Genomic DNA, 12458 nt, shown 5'->3' with positions numbered 1-12458 from the left:
GGATGATGGCATTTCAACTGCAGCAGGGTTTGACAGTTTATCAACACTTTTCTAGATTTCTCATCAAAATGACCTAAATCACTGTCAGATTTCCACACGTCATTAAACTGGTTAAACATAACGGAACTAAGAAAAATTAATAACTATCGCAGGGCTATGATGAGAGGGAGGGCATGGAGTCCTTTACTGAATGTATTTGTTTCATTACTCATGTTTGCTTAATTTTCTTCTGCCCTCAACTTCTCTCTTATAAAAATAGATTTTTAAATGCAATGAGACTACATTTGGGATAAATAAAGAATATAAAAGTGATATAATATCAAGGCTCAGTTCTAGTGGATGTCTGTTCCTGTACGTTGGCCCTGCGACAGACTGGCGACCTGTCCAGGGTGTACCCCGCCTCTCGCCCTATGACAGCTGGGATAGGCTCCAGCGCCCCCCGCGACCCTGAAAAGGATAAGCGGAAGCGGATGGATGGATGGATATATGTGTGTGTGTGTGTGTGTGTGTGTGTGTGTGTGTGTGTGTGTGTGTGTATACCTAGTATAATAAATTAAAATGATCACTAGATGATCCACTATTATCATGAATTCTCTTACTTCAGATTTAGAGTATATTTGGATCCTAAAACTCTTTTAACATTGATTAATTAAAAGTCATACTTATTTAATTAAACAATTGAAATGTTAAGGTTGAACCAAGAATGGTGGACTGATATAAGACTTGACACAAATCAAGTGGAGGGATTAATTACAAAGACTGGTAAATCTTGAAATCTTGCTCTTTTTACAAAGACAGGGACAGATCCCTACTGAGCATGTGCACTGGACGTTCCATCACTGTAGCTTGTTCCTGCCTGGAAAAATTAATTGTCCATAACAGCACCTCCTACCTAATGATCCTTCGAGGCTTTGATTTTTATGAAAGCTGAACTTAAACAGGATTTGAAACACTGATTTAAACTCCAGAACGAAACTCTGAAAAACAGTTTCTCTGTGTGAATGTAAACTTTTTAAACTGTGAACAGGCAGCTGGCGTACTGAAAGAAACACCACACCACACAGCACCATTAACAAAACTCTTTATATCAAAACCTTTACATTTGTTTTTAAAAGCACAAAGTCTCCAGAAACTCTTTAAACTCACTGTTACAGATAAAGGTATTTCTTCACTGAGCTTTATTTACATGGTGCAACAGGACTTTCTGACACCAGAACATTCACTGTCCAAACATTTTTGACATTCCTGCTTTCTTCCTGCTTTAAATAAAAATAAAATGTTTACAGCTCAAATGTTGTTCAGGTTTTTGCAGAAGAATATACAACTGCTCTGCAGAGTAGAAAGAGCAAAAAGGAAGGAAATCAACATTATCTAAACAAAACACGATGAACCAAACTAAGAGATCAGGTCTGTTCCAAACACATTGAGGTAGAAATGTTCTGACATTAAAGCTGCTGAAGAGCACCGAGCATCAACAGAAATCCTGTTTATCTAAGTGCTGCAGGAATTAGTCTATAAACATGGAAAACTCTTTGGTAAGATGCCTGAAATAAGCTTTTAAAATTCCACAGATGGTTTAAATACATATATGAACGCTGCTGAATTTTGAAGCTGAACGAGTCATAAACACGGGATTTCCAAACAAGCAGCTTAACAAAAGAAACTCCAGGAGTTTCGTCACAGGAGTTTCAAAAAAGTTTTATGTTTTGGGAAGTTAAAGTGTGTTTATGGTGTTTATGTTTAAGGCCTAAAGGCCATCTGAGTTCACTCCACAGTAACAACAACACCAAAATAATCAGTAAAAAGCAGAATTATGTTTAGGAATTAAGCAAATGACTAGAATGAGCTCCTAGTACTAATTAAGGCCTAGAGACCAGTTGGCAACCTGCTGGAGAAGAATGTGTCACATCAGTTGAAATATTTAAGTTACTATTAAAGCAGTAAAGCACAACTTTTACTTTGATGGCAAATGTTCTCTGTTTCTGGTTTGTTTGCACTTTTCACTGCTTCAATACTGCTCAGTGACTAGTTGGCAGTGATTGTAGGCAAGTCAACATCTTCCACGCAAACTATGACAACTGCAGCAATCTGCTTGCAACCAGAGCAATCACAAGGAGGTTTTTAGTGAAGCACAGCAGACGACTGATTTCACCTAAAAACAGCTTCCAGCAGCCACTCGCCAACCGGTCGAGGGATAAACATTTTTCCCCAGTGACCAGTGGTTGTGGTGGTGTGATTGTGGTGGAGTCACCAACCGGGCTCTAGGTCTGTATGATTTTGACGTTTCTGATGGAGCTCGTGTAACTTTTCTTCCTTTTCTTAAACTGAGCAGCTTTTAAAGCTGTAGGTATGTCTGTGAGTTTTGTCCCTCTTCAAGCTCTCAGTGATGAAATAAACATTTCCCAATCAACATGAAAATATTTCTATAATTTGAAAACTGCACCAAATGTTTGAGGTGTAGATTTTTGAGATCGGTTTTTGTTATGATGTCCCATTTTCTCCATTTTGCTTCTCTCTTCCTTCCTCTTCCGCTGACCACGCCCCCTAACAGACTGAATGACCCTGAAGTCTGAAAACAGAGAAAGAGGGCAGAGAAGCACGAGTTATAAAGTGTGACTTCCTGTGTCCTACTGAAGCTCCACTGACCGATGAAATCAACTCTGGGCGTGTGTAGGTAAGGTCAGACAGAGTGACATCATCTGTCACGTTTGATGTGAGGTCATTGTCGATGTCAGATGGAGTCAGTGTCAGAGTCGAAGCCTGGCACCACCACCTCTATGTCGTAGTACTTTCCCTTCTCTGTCGTTCCCTCACTGAAAACCTCCTCCATCATCTCCACGGCCGCCTCCTCCTCCTCCTCCTCCTCCTCCTCTTCTCTGGGTTCCTGAGGATGAAATAGAGCAGGAGGGATACAGGAGATGTTGCGTAAACATGGAGTTCTCCTGGACCTTTCTGACTCTAAGACTGAACCCATTTTCTCATTTTCAATATCTGTTTTATTTTCTTTTTACTATTTTAAATTAAATATAAGCTTTAAATAATTTGCCACTCACTGCATCTGCATTTATTTAGATTCGACATTTTACTTACTTATTTTAGTTTCTCACTGTTTTTGGAAATTCTGCGGCACTCTTTAAAAACATTAACATTTCAACATATTTACAGCTTTCACAGGCAGAAGTGGAACTGGACTCATTGGACACAAATCCTTGGACAGTCAATGACCTGAATTCTGGAAACCACGGATATACAATCCAATACAGTACAATACAATACAACTTTATTTATAGAGCACATTTAAAAACCAACGGTATACCAAAGTGCTTCACATAAAAGACAGAAAATAAGACAAAAATATTATAAAAATTAAATATTATTAAATATTATAGGACCATGACAAAGTACCAAGTATGCTAACAGGTCAGTGTCACTAATACACAGGAATAGCATAAAATGCATATCAAGTAAAACATGTTAAAAGCACAAAGCCAGAAAAGACATGTATAAAAGGTAAAATAGAGTAAGTCTAGGGATCAGATACAGGCATTGACGAGCAGGAAAGGGAAGGTTAAATAAATAGGTTTTTAACCATGATTTAAATGATTGATAGAATCAGACACGCAGATAGCAATAGGAAGGTTATTCCACAAATCTGGGGCAGCCAAGGTAAACGCAAACGGAGTTCGATAAGGTAGCTCGGGGCTGCGTTGTTGACAATTTTAAAAGTAAGCAGCAGTATTTTAAATTGGATGTGGTACTTAATGGGTAGCCAGTGCAGGTCAGCTAGAACAGGGGTAATAGAGGCAAACCTCCCAGTTCCGGTCAGAAGGCGTGCCGCCGCATTCTGAACAGTTTGCAGTCTATGAAGAAGGGCAGAATGAAGACCGAAACAAAGGGAGCTGCAGTAATCCAGCCTAGAGGTCACAAAGGCGTGAATAAGTTTTTCCAGGTCCTTATGCGGAACATGATGCCTTGCCTTAGAAATGACACGCAGTTGGTAGAAACCAGATCTAACTACAGCGGACACTTGTTTATCAAATTTAAAAGAGCGATCCAGCAACACGCCCAAATTGCTAACAGTTTAGATATGACCAAATTCTGTCCTTGTGCACAAACTTGTGCACAAACTTATGGACCTAACAGGTGTACTGTGATGTGAGATCAATAGGTTAGCAAACTATAAACTATGTCGAGAGATTTCTGCATCATAGTGTATCTGTCCTTTTCCCTGCTAAATCACCATGGCAACCTATGCGTATACACATATATATATATTTTGGTTTAAAATCATGTGTTAGTGCTTCTTTTATTTACAGCATGTTTTAAGATGACTACAGAGTCTGTGCTGGACAGGTACATTTTATAAGTGCAAGTTGTTAAGCCATATTTTACAAGCGTCACAAATGAAGTCCTGCTGTAAAGCTCCAGCAGTGCAAACTGTGCATCACATTGTCATGTGCAAGTATTTTGTTGGTGATGCAGAAACTTTACCCCTGTTTTATCAATTAAATGAATCTCACTTTGATTTGCTGATGAACTAATCAGGCTGAGGGACGCTTTAACGTTTAAATGGATCCAGTTTAAAGTTTCAGAGCTCTAATGTGCAGCACTGAGAGCACACTCAGCAATAAAACTATTAACTGGAATTATATTTATTTTATCGACTGTGTTCTAAATGAACAGATTCATGATTTCCTGCAGCATTAATCCTTCATCTGATTTGCAGCAGTGTTGCATTTTACTGTTTTTTATGTTCTTTATTCACTATTTTATCATCTGATAATGTCTCTGATTGGAGTGGGCTGCACTCACTTTGTCTTTATTAACTTTCTTGCATGAAATAATCTTTAAAGTATCAATTGGATTTCAGCCGATTAAGCTAACTGTGAAATAAGAGTGTTGCTCCGTTGCAGTCTGCCAGCACTACACCTCTGATGATTGGGATTCACTTCAAGGACTTAAAAAACACAGAAACATGCCTGAACACACTACAGTAACAGCCAGACTTACCTGAGGAGGCTGCGTCTCCCTCTTTGGCTTCTCATGCACCCTCATTTCCACCATTTCATCCTTATTTGTTAACAGTTTGATGCCTTTTTCTGTTCAATCAGTTTTCTTTTAAGCATAAACATTTTCTTCTTTTGCTCAGTAAAGATTTTCATGATTCTTGGACATACTTTTGGATGATCTTACGACCAGCTGTGTGCTTTTTCTCAGGGATATGCAGAAATTATTGGTTGATTTTCCATGTTCAATAAAAACATGTCTGACTTTAAACTGGTGGGTGTCTGGAGTGAGCGACAAGATGGCTTACTCTGCTGCAGAGCCCCCAGATAGTTTTAACATTTAGCATTAGTATTTTTCCCTCTTTTAAAAGGTAAAAATATTACATTTATGCACATGAAACAAATCGTGTTGGTCGTGCCTAGAAGCACAAATCAGCAAATTCAAAGTCGAGACACTGCTGGTGTCTCTACTGATACGAAGTAGAAAACTGAAAAACTGAAAATAAAAATGCGTACATGGTCATTACGTACAGTATACATTAGATTCGTATAATATTTTGTTACCATTTACAGTCCATTGTAGTCTTTTTCTGTTGTGTTTTCTAGCTGCACAAAACTAGAACTTGATCAGCAGCTTTCCACTTTTTTGAAAAAGTAGTTCCCAGGAAGTAGTTTCCTTTCTTGGAACTAGTTAAAGGTGTACACCCTGTAATCATTCTTCCACATGGCTTTGATAGTGATCTATGACCCTGCTTGAGAGCGCTCTTCATGTTCCTGGATGTGTGTTTTCCCTCTGCCGTGGAAAAGATCCTGCGATCATCAACTATTGCTGTCTTCTCTGGATGTCCAGGGCTTTTTATGTGGCTGTGCTTACAAATGTATTTCTTTTTTCCACCTAATGTAACAAATCATTTCACAATATTGACCTGAAGAAAAGACACACTGACCTGCTTTTCTTCCCCGACATCTTCTTTCCTGAGGTGATCGCGTTGGGGCTGAGCTGTCGCCATAATCGTCTCTTTTCCAGCCTGCATGGACACTTTGTTAGTCTTCTGAGGAGAAAATAAAAACTGTCCTCATGCTCAGCAGCAGGTCAGACCCAGAGACACAGAACCCGACCCAAAGACTCACCAGGACAAGACACCGTCTGAACATACACCTCTGTCTCTTCACCGAGGGACCTCCAAACTTCTTCTTGTCGAGGCAGAAAGAACACTTCCCACAGTCGTAACGGAGGCAGGCCACACACTGTCTGCAGCCTCTCCGACGCTTCTTCAGCTGCAGGAACACACAGAGCTCAGCAATGATTTACTTCAGTTTGATTGTTTAGCTGTTAGAAATAACGTCACACTCACTGGACGCTGCGATGGTGAGAAGGTCGGCTGGTTTCCCAGCACACGGTGGGGCAGAGAACAGGTTACTGGTTAAAATCTGCAAGTATCTGTCATTATTTTAAGTTTGCATTACTGATACAACGACATCAGCGTTTACTTTAATAATAATAATAATGATGGATTGCATCCATCATCATTATTGACAACACCCCGAGAAGCAAAAGCAATAAAATCTACACTGCTCATCAACAACATGAAGGCATCTTTGTAGGCAGAGAGGAGACACCTTACCTTCTTAAACACGATGCTTGGGAGATTCTTCTTCTCTGGAAACAATCAGTGAAGTTAGCAAGTCATTATTAATAGAAGGCAGTCTCATTCAGCTTATGTCTTGAATTTCTTCCTCATATTTGCATCGTACCTAACAGCTGTAGCATCATTTTCTCGATGTCAAGGTCAGCAGTTTCCAGTTTCTTTTCAACTGACATAACCCCCAAACTCAAATAGATCCAAAAACCTTTTTATTAACACCTGTCATGCCATATATTTTCATCAATCTTGTACACGGTTTACCATTTACCCAAAGAAATTTGACATTTATCTACACAAAGTCTGATTGCAATAATTTTTTGAACTATGTCATAAATAAGGTCGGTGCCATCAGGTCTAATATTTCATTTTCTCAGCATCATGCTTGCAGTTTGCTTACTTCTGAACTTGTTCCTCTTTTGCTCCTGTTACCTTACAGGACGTCAGTGCTCTGCTTGGTCATATGAAACTGACTTCATGCCACCCTGATGTACTTCCTCCTCCTTTTTTCATGAGTGTATTTGACCCTATTGGCATCTGTATTGTGGAAATAATGAATACTTCTCCTCATACTGGTTCAGTTCCCAGCTTCTTTAAAGAAGCTATCGTTGAACCAATATTAAAGAAACCTAATTTGCATCCATCTCTTCTGGCCCGGATGGACACCGGCCCTCGTGGACTGAGATTGCTCACCCCTGCATTAGGCTGACATCTGGGGCCAGAGCTGAAACTGTTCTGGGCCAGCAGTGTCTCCAACTGGCCTTGTGCTGGCCCATGTGTGGGCCACCTCTGGCAAACCAGATCTGGGCCACCAAAGGGCCGTCATTCTCTGCGGTATGTGGGTTATGTGTAAGCACATTGTGTGGGCCAGATCTGGGCCATAGCAAGTTTGTTATGTGGGACGGCTGTGGAACTCTCTTCCACTGTCTTTACGCTGTACAGACTCCATTGACTCTTTTAAAAAGCAGCTGAAGACATTTCTGTACAAACAAACTTATTTTATTTTACGTTTTCAGTTTATAATTTGTATTATTTTATTTTTATTTCTGTTTCTATTGTGAAGCACTCTGTGACTTTATCTGTGCAAAGTGCTATATAAATAAATTTTACTTACTTACTAACATTTATCAGTTATTGTACCAAAGTGTCTAATCTAGCATGTTCATTCATTTTCAGTCCAGTCCAGCCATTTTCAGAGAAATGTTTTTGTTTTGTGGTTTTTGGGGGGTTAAGCAACTTAACCCTCGCCTATGAATCATTCAAACATAAAACAGGCACCTAAACTGAAGGGCTGAACCAGTGTTGGACCAGTAGGGACAGGTCTTATGGAGTGATGATTCAAATTTAAAATCTCTTTTCTTCAAGGCGCCGTCTGTATGTACGGAGGAGGTCAGGACAGACATGCAACAGTGAGAGTCTGCAGCCCTCTGTAACACGTGGTGGAAGCTCTGTCATGGTTTGTGGCTGTATTTCAGCAATTATCCCAAACACAGCCCCACTGCAATAAAAGCATACCTGGATTTTAAAACACACACACAATGAAACCTGTCAGTCATGACCTCCCCAGAGCCCAGACCTCCTCATTATTCAAGCTGTGTGGGACCATCTTGACAGAGAAGAGAACAAAAGGCAGCCAAGCCTGGAGAACTATTATTGAACACTATTTAAAGAAATGACATGAAAGCTGCCTCAGAGAGTTCAGGTTACTGGTGGTCGTACCAAATATTGACTTTCAAGGTCATTAAAATGGTATAAAGTCTGTTTTGCTTTGTATACTGTATCTCCGTGTATGTTCTGCACATGATTCACTAAATGATCGAACCGGTTTCCCATTTTCTAGCAAAATATAAAAAAGTAAAGGGTGTGTCAAGACCTTTACCTTTACATTGTATAATTCAGCCGTTTGTTGTTAAATAACGGAGTTTATGGGAAAACCCTCAGAGCCTGAAAGAAGTCGTCACATCACTTACCTGCTGGGCAGCAGCTGGAGGCTCTGTCTTGATGTCTATAGCTGGACGGCAGCCTGTCGGAGGCATGTGAAGTACATCACTACATTCGTACTTTACTCTCTGTAAAATCTTTGCTTTTCCCCTGCTCCTTTTGTCACCTGCTGTCTTGTGATTGGCTGTTGCCATCAGGTGTGTCTGGCACTTTGATTTTGAGGCAATAGTTGTGCTCCACCCCTGACCGGTTGCTCCTGTTGTTGTTGGCATCACAACGGTTCTCTTTTCTGCGTCTGTGTAGGCCACAGCGGTGGGCGGGGTCACTGATGACATCAGAACAGTGTGTCAGCCACAGCACGCTGGATCTTCTCAGCCTGTGGCAGATTCCCCTGGGATCATCTGCACTAGCACGATGTGCTTGACCTTTGAACTCAACCTTCTTCACAAATCTCTTTAATTTAAAGTCCTGCTCTCGGTCACGTGACCTTGCACATCCTCCCTGCTCCTCCTCTTTCAGCTTTGACAGGTTTGTTTGGTCGAGTCTGGTACGAGTGATCACGATCACACACTTCTTCATATCTGGGAACAACTTCCTCCATCGCTCATCTTCCTTCTTCTCCTCCATGGTAACCACACCACTGATGGTGATGCCCCGCCCAGCTTCCTAATGATTATTGGATGAATGGATTTCCTTCTTCTCCAACTCAGGAAGTCCTGTTACCTCCGCTGTAGAAACAAAGTCTGGGTCAGATCTCATTAAACAGTATTTAATTTATTATCTATTTAAGGGGAAAAGGTGATTTTTGTGAAGTTCAAAGTGCCACAGTATAACATGGTCTCAAGTCCTCACAGCGCTGTGGAACACCAGCACTTGTGTGCATCACTTCTCTCTCACCAGCCAATCAAATTGAAAAAATATGACATCACTGCTGTGAATAAAACCATGTCACCTTTTCATAAAACAAACAAAAACAAAACACTGTTATCACAATTTATTAATAGAGGAGAAAGAAGAAAATCATTTTTGTTTCCTAGCAACACCAAATGCTTGAGATAAGTGCTCAGAAATCAGATCATGGACACTTACAGTGCATAGACCACACTGTCTGTGAATAAAGATTAGAATAACCCATTTATAACTATCAGCCCAAATCTGGTTTTTGACTCTGGGGACATCTGGAGCAATGCTTGTTTTCTGGGTTAAATTGGGAGTGCCACTGTGATCACAATGGATGGATGGGTGGATGACACTTTGGAAAGACTAAACAGCAACTTAAACATGTTTTCACTGACCAAAAGATACTTTTGGAGACACTCATATGGATCCTACTGTTGCAAGCATCTGTCTATAGCTTTGTGTATTTAAAAACCTCAGAGGAAAGACTCCAACAACAGCTGGAAGACACACAACTTAATTTAAATCTGGATTACACCTCATGATGACACGAGGATGCAAACCATGAGGAGAAGGGGAATGGGACATAGTAATTATTCCAAGTTGATCATTAATTAATTAAGTCTAACCTTGCCTCTACTTAAAATGAGTCATTATGATTATTGCTTCCGATGATCATTCGCTTGTGTTGCTAACCCCTCCAGCACAGTGCTGACGCCACCTGACTCTTCACAGTAACCTTGGTTGTGAAGCGTTTGCTCCTAGTACTTTCTGGCAGTGCAAAGCATGCTGGGATGTTGAGTCGGTATCTGTGTGAGCGTGTCTGTGTGAGTACGGGCCCGGAATGATGGACTGAACCGGGGCTGTATTAAAACACACATCGTCCCTGTAACTATCAGACACACACAGAGTGAACATGTTTTGCTCCACTCTGGAGCTCTCAGCGGTACATTATGACACCTGAACCGGGCTGTGGGCGCTCCTGTCCGGGGGTCTGCGCTCACCTGTATGTGTTTCTCCGTCCATGCTTTTATTCTGCGAATAAAACCGAATTAAAACAGTTTTTAACGCGTCACTGCTCTCAAAACTCCTCTGCTGCTCCGCCTCTGCTCCTCTGCTGCCTTCACGGATCCCCAAAGAGTCGAAATTCACACACACGAGGACTAAAAATGGAAAAAAAAAAAAAAAAAAGGTTTAGCGATAATAAATGCTCAGTCACACTGATCAGTAATTATTAGCGTAATATGTCACCGTTAGATAAACAGTAAAGAGTTAATTGTAATGTCCACTTGCCCTAACTTGTGATTTTTATGATGTAAACCCAAATGATTAAAGTGTGTTCGTAAGTCTTTGAAAATAACACACAAAGTACCAATATTCATTAAACACATTATGTAAAAATATATTTTACACATAAATAGAATTTACAATTTTAAACTATTTATACAAAAGCTGCATTCAACAGGTTTTATATTAAAGGTGGGGAGATTTATCAGGTAAATAAAATAATAAGATATAAGAATGATAGGAGTCCACAGTCCTGGATCCTCTTTGTTGTATTTCATTTCATGATGCTTCAAATGCTCTCATATGGTGAAAGGTCTGATCTGCAGGCAGGCCAGTTCAGCACCACGACTCTTCTGCTATGAAGCCATGCTGCTGTTATAGATCCAGTATGCAGTTCAATATTGTCTTGCTGAAACATGCAAAGCCTTCCCTGAAAAAGATGGCAGTACATGTTCCTCTAAAACCTGTCTATTTCTTTCAGCATTGATGGCATCTTTCCAAATGTACAAGCTCCCAATTACATTGGCACTAATGCACCCCCTTACCATCAGAGATGCAGCACTGATAACAAGCCAGAATGGTCCCTCTTGCCTTTATTCCAGAAGACTCAGGATCCATGTTTTCCACTTTGTCTCAGGCCATTTTAAATGAGCTTTGGCTCAGAGAAGGCAGGAGGGTTTCTGGATCATGTTCACGTGGCTTCTTGTTTGTATGTTAAAGTTTTAACCTGCATTTTCAGATGGCACGGTGAACTGTGACAGACAGGGAATTCTGGAAGTGTTCCCGACTCCATGTATGGATTTCCATGACAGCATCATGCCTGTTTTTAATGCTGTGCCTCCTGAAGGGCCCAAAGATCACAGTAGGCCCAATATTCATTTTCAGCCTTTTTCAGAGATTTCTTCAGATTGTCGTGTGATGATGTTATGTACTGCAGATGATGAGATATTTTATGTTGAGGAGCATTATTCTGAAACACAGTTTTTTGCAGATTTGTGAACCTCAGTTCATTTTAACTTTAAGATGCTTTTTTTAAATAAACCTAAACATGTTACTGACGTGTTACCAGCTGTTTCTTTCTAGTATCACTTATTTTTCTAGTCACAACTTTTTTTTAATGTTTTGTTGCCCTTAAATTCAAAATGAACTCGTGTTTTTCTTAAAGTGGTACTATGTTTTGATCTGATTGTATTTTTTGTTTTGTTCTTTTAACATTTTCCATGTTCTGTTATAAATGAAATTTGGGTTTATGAGCGATCCTTGTGTTCTCTTTAGCGCAGGGCCCCAACTTTATGCAAGTGGTCCTGTACTACACACAGTTAACATGGTGGAAGGTGGTGCAAAGCGTGCAGGCTGAGGAATGTAAATATGATGGCACTGGGAACACTGGGAAGAGAAAACAAGGAAATACTAGGGAGTCATCTAGGACTGGCTGTAAAACATCGAATGGTTTAAGAACAATAAGGATGTTTTGTGACAGCCGAGTGAGTCTTAAGCTCTCAGAATAAGTGAATGTCAAGAAACCCACCAGTGTCTTACAATTAAGTGCTCTGTATGGATGAACGGACTGATCAGTGTTTAAACTTGTTATTTTTAAAGGTTCACCGACTTAAAAAAATAAATAAAATGTAAATCTCATTGTGGATGTGACCTGTGTCCGCAGAGAGGAATGTTTACGATGACA

At 40.2% G+C, this 12458-nt stretch overlaps 1 protein-coding gene across 5 annotated transcripts; it reads right to left on the bottom strand.

The window, feature by feature from the left end:
• Window positions 1-1067: 1067 nt before the first annotated feature.
• On the bottom strand, window positions 1068-10617 carry LOC120435088 (CXXC-type zinc finger protein 1-like). 5 transcript variants are annotated; one of them, XM_039603996.1, is made up of 8 exons: window positions 10492-10617; window positions 8757-9318; window positions 8620-8672; window positions 6632-6666; window positions 6362-6388; window positions 6138-6284; window positions 5954-6076; window positions 1068-2884 (listed from the first exon to the last, which is right to left on the bottom strand). In XM_039603996.1, the coding sequence occupies exons 2-8, from the start codon at window positions 9215-9217 to the stop codon at window positions 2732-2734; spliced, it is 999 nt and encodes a 332-aa protein (XP_039459930.1). In that variant the 5' UTR covers window positions 9218-9318; window positions 10492-10617; the 3' UTR covers window positions 1068-2731. The 5 variants fall into 5 exon arrangements, with proteins under 5 accessions (XP_039459930.1, XP_039459931.1, XP_039459932.1 ...); XM_039603997.1 differs by having other exon boundaries at window positions 5954-6058; XM_039603998.1 differs by having other exon boundaries at window positions 5954-6055.
• Window positions 10618-12458: the final 1841 nt, after the last annotated feature.

This window comes from Oreochromis aureus, linkage group 20, assembly GCF_013358895.1.
Source record: "Oreochromis aureus strain Israel breed Guangdong linkage group 20, ZZ_aureus, whole genome shotgun sequence".
Lineage (NCBI taxonomy): Eukaryota > Metazoa > Chordata > Actinopteri > Cichliformes > Cichlidae > Oreochromis > Oreochromis aureus.
Note: the sequence above shows the minus strand (reverse complement) of the source record. Positions and strands in the feature narration are given on the sequence as shown.